This window comes from Canis aureus, chromosome 13, assembly GCF_053574225.1.
Source record: "Canis aureus isolate CA01 chromosome 13, VMU_Caureus_v.1.0, whole genome shotgun sequence".
Classification (NCBI taxonomy): Eukaryota; Metazoa; Chordata; class Mammalia; order Carnivora; family Canidae; genus Canis; species Canis aureus.
The window spans coordinates 58,020,199-58,041,019 of NC_135623.1; the positions used below are offsets into that span (position 1 = coordinate 58,020,199).

Sequence of the window (20,821 nt, forward strand, 5' to 3'; positions counted from 1 at the left end):
TGAGTTGGTGATTTGAAGGAGCAAGATGCAAATGTATTTGGTGGAGGTGCTGCTTTCACCTGTAGAGAGCTCTGCTGCCCAGGTGGTGTTTCTTGGTGCACAATGCTATGCAGATCTAGTGAGTATAAACCCAGTCCTCATTTTAGGTTCTTATTTACGGTAGAGTTCTGTAAAGAAATGCAAATGATTCTAAACATATGAACACATGACCTGCCTTACTTGTATTTCAAGAAATGTTAAAGCAACAAGTGAGATATAATTTTTTACTTAGATCAATAAGGATAAAAACATTGTTAGTATTCTGTGTTGGTAATGATTAGGGAAAAAACCCAGATATTTTTGACAAGAGTATAAACCAATGCAGGCTTTTTTTGGAGGGAAAATTGACAATCGCTGAAAATTTAAAATGCACATATATGCTCTTTGATCCTTAATTCTATGTCAAGGACTATCTATGGATATACTCATATATGCATGCAAAAAAGAAATGTGCACTGTTGGTGATAACAGAACAATGTAAACCTCCATTGATAGGAGGAGCCTGGTTAAATTGTAGCGCATTTACAGGTGGGTGTTCCCTGCAGCTTTTTGGAGGCATATGTACAGCAGTGCGTGTGTGTATACTTGGTATTTTTATTTTATTTTTTTTTATTTTTTATTTTTTTGGTATTTTTATTTTATTTTATTTTTATTATTCATGAGAGACACAGAGAGAGAGGCAGACACACAGGCAGAGGGAGAAGCAGGCTCTACTCAGGGAGCCTGATGTGGAACTTGATCCCAGGACTCTAGGATCATGTCCTAAGCTGAAAGGCAGACGCTGAGCCACCCAGGCATCCCCACTTGGTATTTTTTAAAGCGTATTTATATGCTTGTGTATGTATAGAGCACTGGATAGATGTTTAAGAATCTACTAGCAGTTGTTTAAGATAATTGGGAATTTGGGTGAACAGTAGACTCTATTTTCACATTTTTGATAGCATTTGAATATTTTTTGGAGCCATATATGTAGCTTAAGGGGAAAAAAAAGACTAGAAGACTCTGGGTAGCTTAGTCAGGTAACCATCTGCTTTAGGCTCAGGTCATGATCCTCAGGTCCTGGGACTGAACTGGAGTAGGGGGTAGGGGGAGGGTCCCTGCTCAGTGGGGAGTCTGCTTGTACCACTTCCCCCTCCAGCCCCCCCCTCCCCGCCTGCTCTCTCTTGCCATCTCTCTCTCTCTCAAGTAAATAAATAAAATCTAAAAATTAAAAAAAGGCTTGAGTGTTAGTATCAGAGTTAGGAATTTAATACCAGTGCCTTAATGTTACGACCAAGCTCAAGGAAAGCTTAAAAGTGTTGTTTTGATAATTCACAGTGTTTTGGAATACATTGTGCTTTCACTGTGAAGCTCCTTCTTGCTATTTTGGATGTCTTCCTTTCTTGTTCATGCCTCCACATGCTCCTCTTCACCCCACCCAGTTGAGCGTCATTTTTCACTTTTGTCATTCCTGGCAGTACTAAAGACTTTCCTCTTATATATGGTGAATGCAGATCTTTGTAAAGAGAAGCCATAAAATGTTCATTCTCTCCCCCCCCCCCCCAAAAGAAGAAATGAGAGGGTGGTTTTAAAAAGGGGTAGATGGGGATGAGAGACTCCTGACTCTGGGAAACAAAGGGCTGCAGAAGGGGAGGTGAGTGGGGGAATGGGGTAACTGGGTGACAGGAACTAAGGAGGGCACATGATGGGATGAGCGCTGGGTGTTATACTATATGTTGGCACATTGAATTTAAATAAAAAAATTTAAAAGAGGGGTGGTTGGGGGCTGGTAGACATGGTGTTCTGGGTGATTAGCAACAAGGCAGCAGAGAAAAAGATGGGAGTGTTTGAGAAAGGATTTTACCATTGATATCTGATGCACTGTTTTAACGGAGACTGAAAAGCAAAGTAATAAGACAGAAATAAAATATATATCTTGTTTTTGTTCAGGGTAATGAAAGAAAAGATACTTATGCTTCACATTTATTTCTTTGTATCTCAAAACAGCTACATCATGTGACAGTGGAATTAAAGAGGACATGAGGAAGATAAAAAGCACTTCAACACTAAAAGCATGTCTCTCCTCTCCTGTGGTTCAAGGGTAGGATGATTCCACTTTCCCTTTAATCATGTTTGTTTGTTTGTTTTCATCTAGCAATAACTTAAAAATATAGCTGAGAAGATGTGTATGACTCTCCCTCTCTGGGCTTGCCTTCCACACTTAACACTGCTTACCAAGCAGTGGGAGGGCTGAGTGCAGAATGGGAGCAGGGAAACAATGATTCAGTTTGTGGAACAGCTTCCGGGCCTGGGAGCCAGGTGTGGATCCTGACTTGGCCCTGGTGGCCTCTTTGAGCATCCTGGTCTTGGCCTGGTCACTCATCCTCTGGCCTTTCCGATGCTCCACTTGTGGGCGTGGAGGTTGAGGAAGGCAGTCTGAAGCTCGTTCCTAACACTAACATTCATTCTCTAACGTTTTCTGATGCTCCTCTTTTTGCATTCAGAGGCACCTTGAGTGCTGAACGTTGTCTCACACTCAGGCCTGATAGCATGCACGTCCTGTGTTCACAGGTATTTTAGAATGGACTCCTCTGCAACCCAGTTTCACATAGAGACTAACGAGAACACTTCAGGAGTTTGGTCAATGTGGTACCTCAACCATTTTGACCGTAGTGTTGTACTAAATGATGTGTTTGTTTCCAAGGAGACCAAGCACATTTTAAAGGTATCTATAGTATTTTTATCCAAGTTTTAGCCTATTTTACGATTTGTTTAAGGTCGGATGCTATGAAATCAATATTTATATTATTTAATTTTTATTTCTGATTTTTTAAAGCAAGTGTTTTTCTTTGAATATTTTCAGTTTCTAGGATCTCTTTGTTTTTTAAACTATTGTTTAGGGACCTCAAAGGGACCAAGATAAATTCTTAAATGATATTTGCTCTTAACATTATTCAAAGAGATTACAATGTATAATTTATACTAAAAAGATTGTATTTATTAAAAGTAAGCCTGAATAATGACACATAGACTTTTTCAAAATACCACCCATGAAAATTTTGAGATTATTTTTGTGAAATTTAAAAAGAGTAGCATATGAAACATTTAAAAACTGTCATTTATATTAAAAAAATTCAATCTTTGACCTGGAAATAATTGAGTAAAATTATGTTTTTAAAAGTACAGAAGAACCTTAGTATCATACTTTATAATAGTTTTAATCATAATTAGTGTTAGAAAAAGTAATTTCTCTTGCTTTTTTTTCTTTTTAGATTCTGAATTTCACTGGCCCTTTATTTCTACCTCCAGGCTGTTGGAATATATTTTCTTTGAAACTTGCTGTTAAAGACATTGCCATAAATCTATTCACCAATGTATTTTTGACTACAAACATAGGTGCCATTTTTGCAATACCTCTACAGATTTACTCGGCCCCAACCAAGGTATTGTTTACAGCACTATGTGTTATAATTTTCATATAATTACTGTTTATTTTAATTCACTTCTGGTGCTTGGGTTTTATTGACAGAGTTTAAAGGCCCTGTTCTTTAAGACTATCTGAGAAATTTGCAGGATATTGCCAGGCTAATTGTAGATGATTGGTTGTTTAGATATAGAACTCTTGATTTGGAAAGAGTTTCTATTTTTCATAAAGTAATTTGAGGTTAGTAAATAAAATATTACAAATAGATTAATTTCATTTTCATTTATTTCCAAAATTTGAAGAGCGAGGAATATATGCTTGTAATAGAAAACACAGTTGGGCTTCTAGTGCATACTAGCAATGAATTCAAATAAATGAGATGATTAAATGCTTTAGTTAGGCCTCTGGTAAGTGACTCTTGGTTGCTTGTAATCCTTGCATTTCTTTAGTGGGCCAAATCAAAAGCCTTAACGGGTTCTCAGTTAAAATGCTTTCTAACATCTGGGTTAGCCGCATTTAATTTAGGTCTTATTAAACATGCCTCATTTTTTTCTTAATGTTTATTTATTTTTGTTTGGTTACTGTTATTGCTTCTTTTTTGATCCAAGCTATTCTGTATAACGCTGGGTTCTAATTTTTCACTATGAGACGTTCATGCAACCATCTTTATGATTTTTCTCACTTATTAGCATTGGTGTTTCATAGATAGAAATGCCTCATGCCTAGCTATAAGCTTAAAGGTAGGACCTCTAAAATTAAACTGCACAAGATGTAAGGTTAATTCCATTCATCTGTATTTCAAGCAGGGGAGATTTCTTAGAAATTTCCTTTTTCCGATCAAGAGATGCATATTAAGAAGAGCTACTTGTGGGAGGGAGTAGGCAGGTTTCACATATATATGGAAGTAGCAGGTCTGTGCTTCCCCAACCTGTAGGAAGTGGAACCTCAATTTAAGTGTCCCAGGCGGCTTAGGAGTTACTATAGATCAGTGTACTGTTTTTCAGAGGATTAGAGTACAGTAAAAAAAAAAAAAAAAAAACCTATCAGGAATGTCCTGAGATTAACTTCTAATTCAGAAGGCAGCTCTGTGTCTTTGGGGCCCAAGGATCATCACTATGGGCATTGATGATTGTGCAGGATCCACCGGCCTGGTCCTTCTGTGAGAGACAGTTCTGAGCTCTCATTCAAGAAGGGAAGCCAAGAATTCACGTGCTTGTTGTTTGGCTTCTGGTTAAAGAGAAATTCACCCAGGTGGAGGCCATTGTCTCCTTCACATTTGAGTGCATTAGGATTTTTATGTTTAGTGTTGTGTTTTAAGTTATTCATATATTACTTTTCAATCTAGGAAGGGAGTCTGGGTTTTGAAGTGATAGCACATTGTGGCATGCATTATTTCATGGGAAAATCAAAAACAGGTAAGTATTTTGCCCTTAGATTTTCTGTAGAACTCTAGTTTGGGATTGGGTGGGAAGTAGTGAGGAAAAATAGCATTTACAGGTGGAATAATTAATACTGTAAACACAGCTTTGTCATATTTCATTCTAAAAGAGCATGATCATTCACAGAATGACTTGAAATTGTTAAGAATCCCCCCGAAAACACCCAACGTGCTTGTGTAATGGCCCTTAAGTAGCTGGCACTTTTCGTAAGGGATTATTTTTCAAACACTTTATTTGATGGTCACAGCAACCTCATGTCCAGGAAAAATTGGAAAACTGTGGTTCTTTTATAAAAGGGCTGACTACAAGTTAGTAAAAATAACCTAGACTTGCATTTGAAGACCTTAGTTATAGGAGCATAAACATCTTACAGGGGGCGCTAGTTGTTGAGTGTGAATGAATGCCATGGTTTTCATACAGAAGCTCTTTCTGGTCCCTTTCCTGCCTTTTGATTTATGAAAATAATAAGGATACTGTTAACACTACAGAGATTTCTCTGGGGGAGATTGCCATTTTTTTCATCCCGGCACACTCTTTAGCACAGATAAGACAGAATGGATAAGTGGAGAGGCCAAGGTGAACAGGAGGCCAGTTTGTAAATATAAACAGGCACCTTCTCCAGGCCCAGCCCCAGGTCTGTGCTCTTCTTTGGAAGGACCGCTGTTTTGTCCATCAGCACTGATCATAGTAACTGAAAGACTTAGTTAATGACCAGTTCTGTTTACAGGGAAGCAGTTTAGTCTGTTAGGTTGAAAGCTGTTAAAAATGTTTCAGGAATAATCTTAACTTGTTTCAAGCTATATTCATGAGCCATGTGTCTTTTATGTTATTACCTTTACATAATTCGATTTAGTTTTGTTTTATACATGTTTGTTTGATTTAATATATCATTTGCCATTGGGTTAGAGGGACTCTTAGTAAAGCAGTCAGAGGAAAGTGGGGGGTGTTTATTCACTCGGTGGTCCTCTCAGTTTGAGAAGTTTGACAGTCTGTGGCATTCTTTCCTAACTGAATTGCGTTTTCTGTACACTTAAATATTAAATATGATCTAACTTTTAGAAAATCCTAATTGGGAAGGGAGTCTTTCTCTGGATCGGTCAACCTGGGACGTGGATTCAGAACTTGCCAATAAATTGTATGAAAGATGGAAGAAATTTAAAACTGGTGACGGCTGCAAGTATGTCTTCTGTGTTCACCTTCCCTTGTTTCTTTTCTTCAGCACTGGTTGAGGGGGAGGGATCACTTACATAGTACTTCACTGAAATTGCAGGACTGAATTTTTAATAACTGGTATTTCTTTTCAGCCTTTTATTTTGACAAATTTCCAACCTCAGAAAAGTTGAAAGTGTAGTGCAGTGAATACCCAAATATTCCTCATACTGGATTCAGTAATTGTTCACATTTTACCACTCCTGCTTTCTTTCTCTCTCGACCTCTCTATCTTTGTAGACACACACATTTTGTTTTTGCTGAGTCATTTGAAAGTAAGCTGTAGATATCGTACTTCAACCCTCAATACTTTATTAGAAGATAGTTTATTTCCTCAGGAGAATATCCTCCTACATAGAACTATAATACCATTACCTACCCAACAAATTTAACATTGGTACAGTTATATTATCTAGGATACTATCTGTTTTCAGATTTCTCTCTTTGATCCACGAATATCCATTATGGCTGTCTTTTTATTTTTCCTTTTTTAAAATCCAGGATCCATTCAAGGATCATGCATTGCATTGCTTGTCATGTTTTCTTAGTTTTCTGTAGACTGTTTATCTCCGTGCTCCACCCCCCTTCCTTCATCCTTCATCATGTTGATACTTCAGAGAGTCTTAGCCAGTTATCTTATAGAACCTTTGGGGATCCCTGGGTGGCGCAGCGGTTTGGCGCCTGCCTTTGGCCCAGGGTGCGATCCTGGAGACCCGGGATCGAATCCCACGTCGGGCTCCCGGTGCATGGAGCCTGCTTCTCCCTCTGCCTATGTCTCTGCCTCTCTCTCTTTCTCTCTCTCTCTGTGTGACTATAATAAAAAAAAAAAAAAAAAAAAAAAAAAAAAAAAAAAAGAACCTTTAGCACTGTGAGTTTTTTGAATTGTTTCTTCAAGTTTACATTCACATTAAACATTTTTGGGAAGAGTGCTGACTACTTGGTTGATCTTGGGTCCTTACCATTGCATTACCTGGGAAGGGACTTATATATCAATGTGTCCCATTGTTGGTATTGTGAAGTTGAATCATTTGACTCACCCCATTGTATGTGTGACAGATCTCCATTATAGATAAATTTTTCCTTTAATAAGTAATTAAAAATTAAGTAATATGTGCTACAATAATTTGAGATCATATAAATTTCCTGTTCTCTAAGAGCATGTCACCCCCATAATTCTTGCCTGAATCAGTTAGTTGTTAAATTGATGGTTGCAAAATGGTGATGTTTCTAATTATTTTGTTCATTCTACATCCTTTTTGAGCATCCCTGCAGATTCTTTGTTCATTACCATTTACTGTCATTATTATTTTTGATGCTAAATTGTCCCAGATTTGGCTATTGAGAGCCTCTTCCAGCTAGCTTGTGGGTCCCTTAAACCCACAAGGGGGTTTGTGGTTTGTGATTCTTATCATTCATTCTTTGAGCACTTCTTGCTTTCTAGTAAAACAGAATGTTTTAGGATCATCTTGTACTTTCTCTTCCCCAAACCCAGAATAAGCCATATTTTCCCCCCAAGGGTCCTTGTTCCTTTTAGTGGGAGTGATATTTAATGATTTCCTTTTTTTTTTTAATGTCAAAATTATTTTTCCAAGTAATTTCTTTCTTTATGAATTACACAGGAGGACTGTTTTAGGAATGACTCGGTTTGGTCGCTTGAAGAAATCCAAGGAGTCAGAATCCTTTGTTTTCTTTCTGCCTCGTTTGATTGCAGAACCTGGCCTTGTGTTAAACTTCAGCGCAACTGCCCTAAGGAACAGTGTGGTGAGGATTGTGTGTCTCCTTGTCAGTGACATCCCAGCTCTAGGGTTTTTGAGTTACCAATGTCTTCCCACCTTGAGAATACTGTTTCAGAACCAAAGAGAATTTAAATTCGTTTTAAGTGATACACATATGCCGTTAGGTGCACTTAGTAGGGAGGTGTCAGAAGAACAAAATGATTAAAACTTCAACCAGATAAAATGCATGAAACAAATATATTTTCTGAAGTTTTTTTCCAATTAAAAATCTATGTGCCAAGAAAGTGTTCAACTATGAACAACAGAGAAAGTTTTTTTTTTTTTGTAGGATTTCATTATTATTTTTTTAATTTGTTAAAGTAGTCTACACCCAATGTGGGCCTTGAATTTATAATCCTGAGATTGAGAGTCACATGCTCTTCCAGCTGGGCCAGCGGGACGTCCCACAACAGAGAAAACCTTGACTAGCACAGGCTCACATAGGAATTAGCTTGTTGCAGAATGAGAAGGTCAAAGCAGAGGAGTCCAAAGCTGATGCAGCAGCAGTGTGATGCCATTGAGAGCCTAGGCTCTGTCTGCCTGTTACCCTCTGTCCTTGGTGTGCTGACTCCCTCCCTGTGTGTGCTTCCTTCGATGAGCTAGGGAGGCCCAGAGAAAGGCACAGAAGTGATACCAGCAGGCTTCCATGTGTGTCTCAAGTCTCACTGCCAAAGAGCTGCATCACATGTGGTCTGGGGGATAATTTACACTTCATGAGGCACTCACTGGATTTCTTCGGGGTGGCATCTGAAGACTTTCCAAAAAATTTTCATTTTGAAATGATACCATCTTAAAAGTTTCAAGAGTTGTACCGAGAACTCCCAATCACCCTTCACAGAGATTCCCAGTTTTCCATGTTGGCCACATATGCTTTATCATTTCTTCTCTCTCTCTTTGCACACCCCCACCACACGCATGTTTATGAGCCATTTGAGAGTGTCAGGTGCCATGCCCCTTCTACCTCTACTTCAGTGTGAATTTCCTAAGAACAGGAGCATTTTCTCCCGTACAAGGATGTAATTAATCCTCAAAATCAGAACATGTGACATTAATCATAATAATGTTATCTAGTCTGCAGTCCATATTCAAATTTTTCCAGTTCTCCCACGCACATATCTTATGATAGTTTTTTTCCTCCCCAGTTCAGGATCCAGTTCAGGAGCTTGAATTGCAAGATCAAGTCTTTTTTGTCACCTCTAGTCTTCCTGAACCTTTCCTGGCCTTCATAGCGGAGACAGTGTTGAAGCAGGCAGGCTATTTATTCTCTAGAATGTTCCTCGATTTGATGTGCATTATGGTTCCTCGTGATTAGACTCAGGTTATGAATCTTTTGCAGGATTATTTCAGGGGTGACCTGTGCCTTCCTTGGGGTTTTGATTTTCCTTTCCCTGTATCTAGGTGAAGTACTTTGTGGTGAAGAACCCTTCCTCTTGGCCAGTCTCCTTGCAGCTCTTGCCTCTCTCCTTGTATCCTAAACCAGAAGCGGCAGTGCGCCTGCTCCACAAATGGTAAAGCGCCCAGTTGAGGACTTTCTGATGGGGTTTGGGAAATACTCTTATGACTCAGAATTATTCAGAGTCCTTCACATTTTTCACCTGGCCTGTACGTAGGTGTATGCAGTATTAACCCCAGTACCTGGACACCCAGCTCCTTGGGGCATATACATATACCTTGATGGAAATTGCCACTTCCCTTTGTTAGGTGGCCTCTTGAGTGTTACTGTGTCTAGTCTAGTTCCCAGCAGAATATTGTTTTTTTTGGCCAGGAAATCTGTACAATTGTGATTTTCCCACATGTACTCCTAAAGGTTAGAATCTAAATTGCAATGATCTCTGGGCAGCACAAGAAAATGAGTTTAGTGTTTTAGTACATTTCAGTCAAGTATTAAAAAGGATGATAATTCTCTTAGTTCATGTCTAAAAGATGTTAGACATTCACGTTTTATCTTATTTTTACAGAGCAATCACCGATTCTCTTAGAATGTTTCCTTCTTTGGCTTAGTAGAATCTACCCTGATTCCAGGGTGTCTCAGCTTCGGCATTATTGACATTTTGGACAAGATGATTTTCTCTTTGGGGGAGGAGGAGCTGTTCTGTGTTTCGGAGGATGTTTATAGCAGTATCCCTGGCTTCTACCCAATAGATGCCAGTAGATCCTCCCCAGCTGTGGTAACCAGAAATGTCTCCAGATACTATCAGATATCCACTGGAAGATAAAATTGTCCTTGGTTGAGAGTCACTTCCTGTCAGGTTCCATATGGACCATTTTGGGGGGAAAATGCTTCCTATTTAGAACTTTTGTTACCATATGCTTCTTTACATATGGTAAAGTGCTGGGCTGCCAAAGTCATTCATTCAACAGTATTGAGCACTGACAATATGCCAGGTACAGTGCAAGGGGCTGGGACACAGTAGTGACAGGATGTGACATGAATTGTGTATGCAAAAATATGTGCTCACATAATAGGTATATGTGCACACACGTATTAGTCTTTCTTTATTGGCAATCTGAATGTTAGTTCAAACATTTTTTTTCTCTTTATAGGTTTGGCACCGATATGCAGATGATTAATTTCACAACTGGTGAATTCCAGCTCACCAAAGCTTGCCCTTACCGGGTAGGATGTCATCTTTAAATAGAAAAAGAATGCTAACAAACTATACACATAGCATATGGGCTTTGCTGATTTATGTTTCAAGTTTCTTTACATAATATATGCAGCTTTCTTATTTTTATATTCTAGGCATTAAGTATACATAGCAGATTTTTCCAATTAACGAATACAGCAGGAGCTGCATGGTTCATGTTAGCCTGTAAATCATTTTAATTTGATAGTTTAGATTCATGTGAGTGAAGAAATAACAACTAAATCAGGGCTGTGTAGAAAACCATAAAACTTGAGACCCCAGAATTTATAATTCTCTTTTAGATTCCCTATCGAGTTTTTTTTAGGGCAACATAAGGTAAAAATGCACTTAAAAAAAGAATCTTCTCCTACCAAACTGGCTTCATGTTTTAAGCAAGTCACCCAGTTTCTTTGATGGTCGCCTCATCTGTAAAAAAGGATTTCTCTGAAATTCTTAAGCCTCTGGGCACTCATGAGGTCTTGCACAAATACTTAGGAGGAGGAGTAAACATGTCATGTGGTGAGGATGTTGTCTGGGGACTTGGCAGCCTTGTTTCTTAGTTTCCACTCAGTAGTTCTGTGGCTCTTTGTACTGAGCTGAGTGTTTTCCTCTCAAGTATCCTATGTGTGAGATCAAGTAGACTTGAAGCATCTGTTACAAATGTAAAAGCACACACGTAAGACTCATAGGCATACAACTATATTTCTCACACACACATATTTAAGTGCCTTGGGTATTTTCTTCTTTCTCCACATTTATCTCTCCAAAGATACCCTGTTGGCTCTAGATTAACTTGACTAGCATAAAGAGAGAAACCAGGTAACCTCCAACTAAGAGTTAAAACTCATCAAAGCAAGTTAGAGATTTAAAATAGGAAACACATTACAGCAAACATTCCTTGCTCTCTGTAAGTGGTCTAAGCGGCAGCATGGTCTTGTTTTTGTTAGTGAGCCTGTCCTCATTCCCTCTCATTCCCCTTTCCACTGAGCAGGCTCCCAGGGCTGTTGGGGGGTAAATGAGTCCAGAATACTAAGAGATCTTTTGCCCCAATGGTATTGAATCATATATAATTTAAAATTCCAAAAATAATGCCAAATTCCTTTTACATAATAAGTGTTCTGTTCAAATTTGAGCAAATGATGTGACTCATTTGGGAAAAGACTTTGCTCTGTGATGGAAGGTTTTCCCCAAGGATATTACACCTTTTGCCATAAAGGACACTGTTACCTTCAAGAAGTTGTTACACTGACAAAAATAGTATCAGTGCCTTTGAGATACTTAAAAGTTTAATTCGAAATTCTTACTAAAACTGTGTCATGTAAAGAATGGCATGCATTTTTATGATACTGATTTGCTTTTAGAAACATAATTCCTGGGGATCCCTGGGTGGCTCAGCGGTTTAGCGCCTGCCTTTGGCCCAGGGCACGATCCCGGAGTCCCGGGATCGAGTCCCACGTCAGGCTCCTGGCATGGAGTCTGCTTCTCCCTCCACCTGTGTCTCTGCCTCTCTCTCTCTCTCTGTCTATCATAAATAAATAAATATTAAAAAAAAAAAAGAAACAGAATTCCTTTAGTTAAGAGCAGGGAAAATTGGACAGTCAGGGTTCTGAATCCAGGCTCTTCACATGTGTGCTGTGTGACCCTGGACAGCTTACTTAATCTCTCTATAGCTAGCCTCCTCTCTCCCACTTACAATAATGTGAGAAGATTCAGTAAGGTTTATGGAATGCTTAGCATCTTATGGACCTTACTATATTCTAGTGCTAGTATATAAGAACTATTTAATAAAGGGTGTTTTTATTACTAAGAGTTTTAATACTAAAAATCAGCTTTTTATTCAATATTTATATTAGATATATGTAAAGCCAGGTTCTCCCCTCAAGAAGTTTAGAATTCTAATGAAAATGAATCAAATATCATCACTATTTTTTCTTTCAGATAGCATGGGGACATGCCAGCCACAGTTGGATGATAAAACAAATTTAAAAATGAAGGGCTCAGAAAAGAGAATTATTACCATGTAGATTGTATGATCATAGTGCTAAAAAATTAATAAGTTGTTTTTAGTGAGAAGGAGCTGGAAAAAGCAGTGGAAAGAGGAAAAATAATGAAGAGCGCAATTTTGAATACTAAATTTAGAACACAAGGTTTAGTCAGAGAGAGTTAGAAATCTGGGGGAAGGTAAAGGAGGATGTGAATAGAGATCTTTCTCCTGAATGCAGAGACCAAATGTAATAACGATGGTTTCTGTATAAACCATAGCTCAATATTAAAGAGAAATTTAGGGTTGTCCAGCAGTGGATGAGTGTTGGGTCAGGTCCCTATAGCATTCATCAGAGGCTATTTGGTCTGTTTTCTGAGTGATGTTTTACAGTCGGAGCATCTTGGCAGAGAAGGCTGCTTCTGGCTGCAACTCCCATCCAAGCCAGGAAGCAAATCCCCTTTCCAGCATCCGTGGCAGGTAGTCCTGCAGCCTCTGCCTGCACTTTCTCAGCTGTGGTTTGGGAACTGTTTATTGGTGTGAGCTCTCAGGGTAAACAAGTTCAGCAGGTCGATTCGGGTAGTCACATCTGGACCTTAAAAGAAGAGCAATCATGGTTATACACTGTCATGCACATAATGAAGACGAAAGCTTTGCTCGACAGGACTCATTTAATTGCATTTATTAAATTTGCAGGGCATGCAGTCTGAGGAATCCAAGTTTGGCATCCTCCACTTGCATTTGCAGCCTCTGGAGATGAAAAGGGTCGGTGTAGTTTTCACGCCAGCCGACTACGGGAAAGTTACATCACTCATACTAATCCGGTAGGTGTGTCCCGTCACGGAGCCCGTTTCTTTCCCTCTGATGCGTCCAAGTCTCTGTCTCTGAAGAATACGTAATCTCTTTACTAAGAGCTGATATTCACCTCTTCGTCAGGCAGGTAGGGATGAGGCTGTGTTGCCTGGCAGATAGAGGAAAGGCTTACCTGAGGCTCCACACTTAAGTCCCCTGGGCTTCTGACCTTGCAAGGTAGGGGCCGTGTGCCCTTCCCTCCAAAAGCTGCATCTGCTGCTGTTCCCCACCCTCACCCCCCTCTGCTGCACACACACACACACACACACACACACACACACACACACTTCTCTGACCTTAGCTCTGAAAAGTAATTGAAACTGCTATGTTCGTTTTCATTCCGCAGTGTTTGGATTTACTCCACTCTCATAGCTGCCTTGCTTCTGGAATTCTCTGTAGCCCCAAAGGACAGTGGACTAAGGACTCTCTTTTTTTCTTTTAAATGACAGTGGCTGCTCATTTTAAGCAGCTAAATGTTTTTCATTATTAAATCTTTTTCATCTTTAGGTAGTTTTTATTTAAAGTCTTCTTTCAAAAATGTACAGTAGATACAGATCTATGTGGAAGCTCTCTGCATTGGTGAGAAGTCTAATTTTTAATACATGACATTTTAGTTACTTTTTAAAGCTCTTCTAATATCAGACCAGCTGGTAAAGACTTTCTTATTCTGGACTTCCTTTAACATATCACATGAATTTGTTCTTCTGCAAGTGAATGCTCTGAAAAAGGGAAAGGTATTAAAAGTTTTTGAAAGAATATGTTCTACTGAGCATTTTAACCAAGACTTCTAATGCCTTGTTGACAATGTCTTTCATTTTAAACCTATTCTCCACTGAGGAACTAAGGTCCTGGGAAGTGCAGAGATAAACTTTACCTCATCCCAGGTTAAACTGACCTTGAAAAGTCTAAATTATTTCTAGTAGTTAATTTATTTTTGATGTTTCTGTATAGATAGCATTTTTCTATAGACAGTATCAGTCATCTGACGTAACTTTAAAGGCTTTTAAATGGTTAAGGATTCTTAATCCTTTAGGAAAAGATGTAAAGATATTGGTATATGTTGCATAATAAGGAATGAATTCTTTCTCTGCTTTTATGGTATTTACATTAATGAAGACTGGTTTTTACTCTAGTCTGCATCATTTAAACATCTATTCCATTTAACCTTTTTTGTCCTAGGAATCATGATTTCAGTTACTGAAAAGGTAGAAAGCTAGTCTGAATTTCTATTTGACGGCTAAGAACTTGAGTAGATATATGTTGTTGGTGGGATGACATAAATCTTTGATTCAAAAGAAACAGTGGGATTTTGTTTCTAGAATTATCCCTAAGGCAGAATTTCTTATGGTCACAATTACTATGAAAACTCCTTAACTCACCCTGCAAATGATTTTTGTCAATTAGTCTAAATTTATTAATATTTGTCTGAGGCCCCCAATTTATCTCCTCCGGTTTTTTTATTTTCTATTTATTTATTTTTCACTTGGAGGTCTGATCACCACTCTGGTGGCTGGTAATTAGAAAAACACGGCTTTTGCATTCTTGGGCCAAGGTGGGAGAGTGATTGTGAGCATTCACTTGTTCTTGCGGTTGTCAGCTTGTCTGGGCTCTTCTGAGCCCATTGGCAGCCTCCATTCCCTGGGACACCCTCTCATTCCATGAGATGGCAGGAGATGCTACACTATTTAAATTGAGTTTTCGCTTTCACAACTTTTCAGATGTCCTTGCTAAGTAGGAGTGTTTAAATCCAAGTGCACGGTATCTTGTGACTCTGTTGTAATACCTTTGTATTTGTGTTGTCCCAATAGGAACAACCTGACTGTTATTGACATGGTTGGCGTGGAAGGGTTTGGAGCCAGAGAGTTACTGAAAGTGGGCGGAAGGCTTCCTGGTGCAGGAGGTTCACTCCGATTCAAAGTGCCTGAGTCCACGCTGATGGACTGCCGGCGACGTGAGTTCATCCATGTGGCACTCAGACAGGGAAGGCTTGGTGCTCAAGCCAAGGGCAAAAGAATTCCATAAGATTCTTTTTAAAATTTACAGTAAATTCATGGCATTGATGCAAATAATTAAATCAGGCAAACATTTGAGCATATTTAAGAGGCTGCTTAGGACAATAGCCTGAGATATTTAACCCAACTTACATGATACATATATAAACAGCGTAATTGTGCTAAATTATCAGTATAGTGACAGATATTTAAGATAAATAGTATGAAGCTGTCAATTTAGTTGTCAACTACATTTTCATAAAAAAGATCACACCAAAATGATGAATGCAGAGACTAAAGGTCTACTAACAAGTAGAACTTTATGCAGTAATGGAAATATTCTCTGTGTCACCCAGTGTAGCAAACACTAAGCACATGTGATTAGTGAGCACTTAATATAGCTGGTGTGAGTTTTTAAATTTACTTAATTTTAATTTAATTTAATTTAAAGTAGTACATCTAGTGGCCACTGTATTAGATAGACATCACAGATTTAGAAATTTACCAAAATGTTGCATTAGAAATTTTCAAACCATGCATGTATTTAAATTACATGCTTCAAAATTATTTATGTTCGTTTCAAGAACTTCCTCAGGAACTAAGACAAAAATCAAACAATAGATGTAAAATTCTGTCTTGTTTTCTTATTATTATTTCCTATTATTGAATTTCTGGAACACACTGAAAGTGTTTTAGTGTTAATACTGTGCTTCCTATGAAGAAAGCTGATTGGCGAAAATATTGGATGATTTGAGGCACTATCTAATGCCTGACTGGGATTTTTTTTCTTTTAAGAAAACTAAGCTAATTGAGGTTGAGAAGATTTACTGACCATTTGCATTCCAAATTCATCAGAGTATTCACTTTTCCATTCATTCAGAATTGACCTTGAAAGATGGAATTAAGGAAAATTCTAAAAACTACAGAACTAGATAAAATTTTAGTCCTTATGTAGAAAAGATTGTGGGTTATAAATTTATAGGAATAATTTAAAATTGTGGTAATTCTTTCTTTTTTAAACTCCCCATATAAAATGTGCTCTCATTTTTTTGCAGGGACTTAGCCACTTACTTCCTCTGAATGTAGTGGGTGTTTGAACTGTGTTTCTAGAGGCATACACCCTTGCTCTTTTTTTTTAAGGATTCATTTATTGATTGTAGAGAGAGAACACACAAACAGGGGGAGGGCACAAGGAGAGAACCTCAAGCAGGCTCTGACTACCCCCTAAGTGCACAGAGCCAGAAGTGGCGCTCAGTCTCACCACCCTGAGATCATGACCTGAGCTAAAATCCAGAGTTATCCACTTAACCAACTGAGGCACCCAGGCGCCCACACAAACTTGATTTTATCTGGTCCCTCCCTGTTCAGTGTGAAGATCCCAGGAGCAAAGTATGCATGGTGGCTAGGAGTATTCTAAACTACTTAGCTTCTGAGAAGAAGAAACTTCTAACCTTAACCTTTAATAAGTAAAAGAACAAAGGAGAGATTTTGATTACTTTTGGTACCTCGGAAGGTCATAGAACTTAAGAAAAATCTTGACTAGTTAAATGTTTTTATTGTATTCTCGTTGTAGAAGAGAATCTGTGACTGTTCTAGAAATTAGAGCTTATATTTGAATTCTTTCACATTTTAATACAGGTCATGGTTTATTGACTCAGTAAATTATTCTGAATAAGTTTTACAGTTCACACATACTAAATATCACTTTTTATCCTTACTAGAGCTGAAAGACAGCAAGCAAATTTTATCGATTACAAAGAACTTTAAAGTTGAGAATATCGGACCACTTCCTATAACTGTGACATCTCTGAAAATTAATGGGTATAATTGCCAAGGTTATGGATTCGAAGTGCTAGATTGTCATCAGTTTTCCCTGGCCCCAAATACATCCCGAGATATCAGCATCGTGTAAGCATTGAGTTTTAACCCCACTGAGGTTTTGTGGTGCATTCAGTAATGGGGGGTGTGGGAAGAAAACCTATTTTGCATTAGTAAGACATGTTGTTTTCATGTAACTATTTTAAGTAAGAAATACGGCTGCTATTGGGATTATTTTGTTTTGTGCCTAAAATTAAAACAACTAAAGTCCATAAAGTTGACTCTTTTGCTATCAGGTTTACTCCAGACTTCACCTCTTCCTGGGTCATTCGTGAGCTGACTCTGGTAACTGCAGCAGACCTTGAGTTTCGCTTCACTCTCAATGTGACCCTCCCTCATCACCTGTTGCCTTTATGTGCTGATGTGGTTCCAGGACCCAGCTGGGAGGAGTCGTTTTGGAGGCTTACTGTCTTCTTTGTCAGGTGTGCTACTGCCTTCAGGAGACTTGCATGAAAATGTATTTTGCTGGGGCGTAAAAATGTATGAATAATCAAAAAACATATTCAAACCATCTGAATTGAGTGCCATTCGATGTCTACATAAAGTAGACAAAGCAGTTAACCGATAAGCTTTCAGATCATAGTAAACTAATTGTAGGGAGATTGATGAGACCTAGAAGTATAAGAGATCACTGTGCTCCCAATTCTTTCTTGGGCAGTCACAGTGGAAAATACGGAGGTTAATCCTATTGGCTCAGTGTGGTGACAATTTGGGATTGGAAGACTGAAATGACTCTTTTAGAGTGATTTTATCATGAAACTGCCTTTAAAAATGGAATTGGAATGTCAAACTTACAAATGTGCATGTTTTTAGAAATGTGGATTTTTAAAAAATCTTTAACGTCAGAAATTATTATTCCGTTTTATGGAATTTCTGTATCATATCTTTAGTAGACATTGTGCATCAGTCATCTACTGTTCTTCCATAAGAGAGCTAGTCTTTTTAATGCCCACCAGAACCATGCAGTAATGAACCTCATTGCTTTCTTCTTCAGTTTGTCCCTGTTGGGTGTGATTTTAATAGCCTTCCAACAAGCACAGTACATTCTTATGGAATTCATGAAAACAAGACAGAGGCAAAATGCTAGCTCATCTTCACAGCAAAACAGTAGTCCGATGGATGTAATTAGCTCCCATTCTCACAAGTAAGAATTTGTGTGTGTGTGTGTGTGTGTGTGTGTGTGTGTGTGAGGGAGGAGCTCTCACCTTTGATACTACTCAGTTCTGATTTTATTTTAAGGTAATATAAATATTACTCTGATTCCAGATTTGTCTTCATAAAATTTTCTTGAAGTTGTTGTGTGACAGCTGTAAGAGTTCTGTTGCAATAAGATAGACTTCATATTTAAGGACTTGGTTTGTTAAACTCATGGGCCTTTGGAAGAAGTAAAGATAATACTTCTTAATACACAGTATCGATTGCTACTTCTTTCTCATGGGTTTAGAAACAGAGGGGTAGGGTTTGAATCCATTTGGCTTTGTGTTAAATGTTTTTCTTCTTCAATTCAGAAGCAATTGCAAGAACTTTCTTGATACCTACAGCCCTTCCGATAAAGGCAGAGGGAAAAGCTGTCTTCCAGTAAACACTCCACAAAGCAGGATCCAGAGCGCGCCAAAGAGGAGCCCAGCTACCTACGGTCATTCTCAGAAGAAGCATAAGTGCTCAGTCTATTACAGCAAACACAAAACCAGCCCATCTGTCACCAGCAGTGCCAACACTACTACTGAGGAGAAACAGACTCCGGCTGTGGGCAGCTCCCTGTCTGCTCCTAAAGAGGACGTGTGCACTGATGTTATGGGTGAGAACTGGATCAAATATGCAAGTGGCATAAATGTCAACTTGCAAAAGAATTTAACCCTTCCCAAAAACTTACTGAATAAAGAAGAAAACACACTGAAAAACACAATTGTCAATAATACTTCTTCAGAATGTCATATGAAGGAGGCAATACAGACCTGTATGTTTCCTAAGGAAACGGACATTAAAATTTCAGAAAACATAGCTGAGCTCAAGGATCGAGAGCTCTGTCCTCTGAAGACTTCTAAGAAACTACCTGAAAATCACTTGCCAAGAAACTCACCTCAGTACCAGTCAGACTTGCCAGAGATTTCCAGGAAAAATAATGGTAATCTTTTCATCCTCCTGGATGATTCTTTTCTCCAGTTTATCTTCAGTCTTTTTTTTTTTAACAGAATTTGTTCTCGCCTGTGACTTTAGTTTTAATCCTGGATGCTGAATTTTTAGTTCATGCACAAAGTTTAGCAAGATGTAAATGTTGAAATACAGTTTGTAAAATGAGAAGTTTAGAATGAGGCACCACATTTTTAGAATGTCGTGGCTAAGACATTTATGTTTTAGTAACCTACGTTTAGAGGGATGTTAATGCCATATTTTGTTGTTGGGAGGATATGGACACCGTTTAAAATTATTTTCTATACTGGATGTTCAGACTCTGTGAAAATTAATCAGTGCATAAAATGTTTCTGACCGAACAGAACTTACCAGCTTTGTATACGTAACAGCTGCTACCATCTCACGTTTCCTGGCCCTCATTCTTTTCTAAGTGTGTCCCTTGGTTAAAAGAAGATAGATGTTCTCTCACAGCAAATACAGGATGAGACTCAGAAAACCACCTACGTGTAAAGTTGTCATTAAGCTTTAATTGACCCCTTTGGCCTTTGGTAATAAGAGCCTGTGCTCATTTTTTTGGCCATTCTGACCATTTTAAATTGCACATTTCTGTACCTACTGAAAGTCAGATTTGGGGGGCACCTGGGTGGCTCAGTCAGTTAAGCATCTGACTCGATTTCGGCTCAAGTCATGATCTCAGGGTCGTGGGATCGAGCCCCATGACTGGTTCTGTGCTCAGTGGAGAGCCTGCTTGAGATTCTCTCCATCTCCCTCTGCCCTTCCCCCCTCGAATCATCCATCAATCCATCAGGCTGTCTTTTTTTTTTTTTTTTAAAGTCAGATTTTTAATACTTTTTAATCTGGAAAAATCAGTTACCTTTGATCTTATTTAAAACATCTAAATATAAATAACTTCATATTTTTTACTCCCCGTTACCATAGAAAAGGAAAGAAGTGTTATGAATTGGCCAGTTCTGATGAGCTTTATGCATTTAGTTAAAAACCCAAACTGCATTTTAAGTGTTCCAAAAGAGGACATCTAAAAAAAAAAAAAAAAAAAGAGGACATCTCCAATTTAAAAGAAAGCCGGAGTCCCCTGCATGGAACATGGTTTAGGCAATTGCACATGTACTCCTTAGGTCCATCTTATTCCAACCAGTTTGCACCGATTCCCGGGCGTCAGGTGACTCCTATCTGCAAGTCAGCGCCGTCCCCTGTGTTCTCCCATCTGATGTGTGATTCTCACTCTGGATGATGCATTCAAGCAGATCTTTAAATGAAATCCTAGCATATGTTGTCTGAGGATGTTTCATGTTGGGGTGGGTGGGCTGCCTCTTGTTCTATTTTTGTAGGGCCCCTACAACAAAACCTTTGTGAAAGGGTGTAATTAGGGGTGAGCCCTACCGGGCTTTTCCTTGTTTTGTGTCGTTTAAGCCCGAGTGCTGTGTTGACAGCCTTAGAATCATAGCTGTTTGAAGTGCTTCTGTGGTCCATTGC

General features: G+C 38.6%; 1 protein-coding gene across 4 annotated transcripts in view; it reads left to right on the forward strand.

Annotated features, from left to right (window-relative positions):
- TMEM131L (transmembrane 131 like) overlaps positions 1–20,821 on the forward strand; it is a 162,252-nt gene that overhangs the window by 113,549 nt on the left and 27,882 nt on the right. For 3 of the 4 annotated variants that reach the window (XM_077846435.1, XM_077846437.1, XM_077846438.1), the window contains 14 exons: positions 2,026–2,119; positions 2,590–2,743; positions 3,291–3,461; positions 4,788–4,857; positions 5,941–6,058; positions 7,710–7,851; positions 9,264–9,373; positions 10,410–10,482; positions 13,170–13,297; positions 15,134–15,276; positions 17,038–17,224; positions 17,431–17,616; positions 18,189–18,338; positions 18,703–19,319. In XM_077846435.1, the coding sequence (XP_077702561.1) occupies positions 2,026–2,119; positions 2,590–2,743; positions 3,291–3,461; positions 4,788–4,857; positions 5,941–6,058; positions 7,710–7,851; positions 9,264–9,373; positions 10,410–10,482; positions 13,170–13,297; positions 15,134–15,276; positions 17,038–17,224; positions 17,431–17,616; positions 18,189–18,338; positions 18,703–19,319 (2,343 nt within the window). The remainder of the gene's footprint in view (positions 1–2,025; positions 2,120–2,589; positions 2,744–3,290; positions 3,462–4,787; positions 4,858–5,940; positions 6,059–7,709; positions 7,852–9,263; positions 9,374–10,409; positions 10,483–13,169; positions 13,298–15,133; positions 15,277–17,037; positions 17,225–17,430; positions 17,617–18,188; positions 18,339–18,702; positions 19,320–20,821) is intronic. The other variant, XM_077846436.1, reaches the window with a different exon arrangement.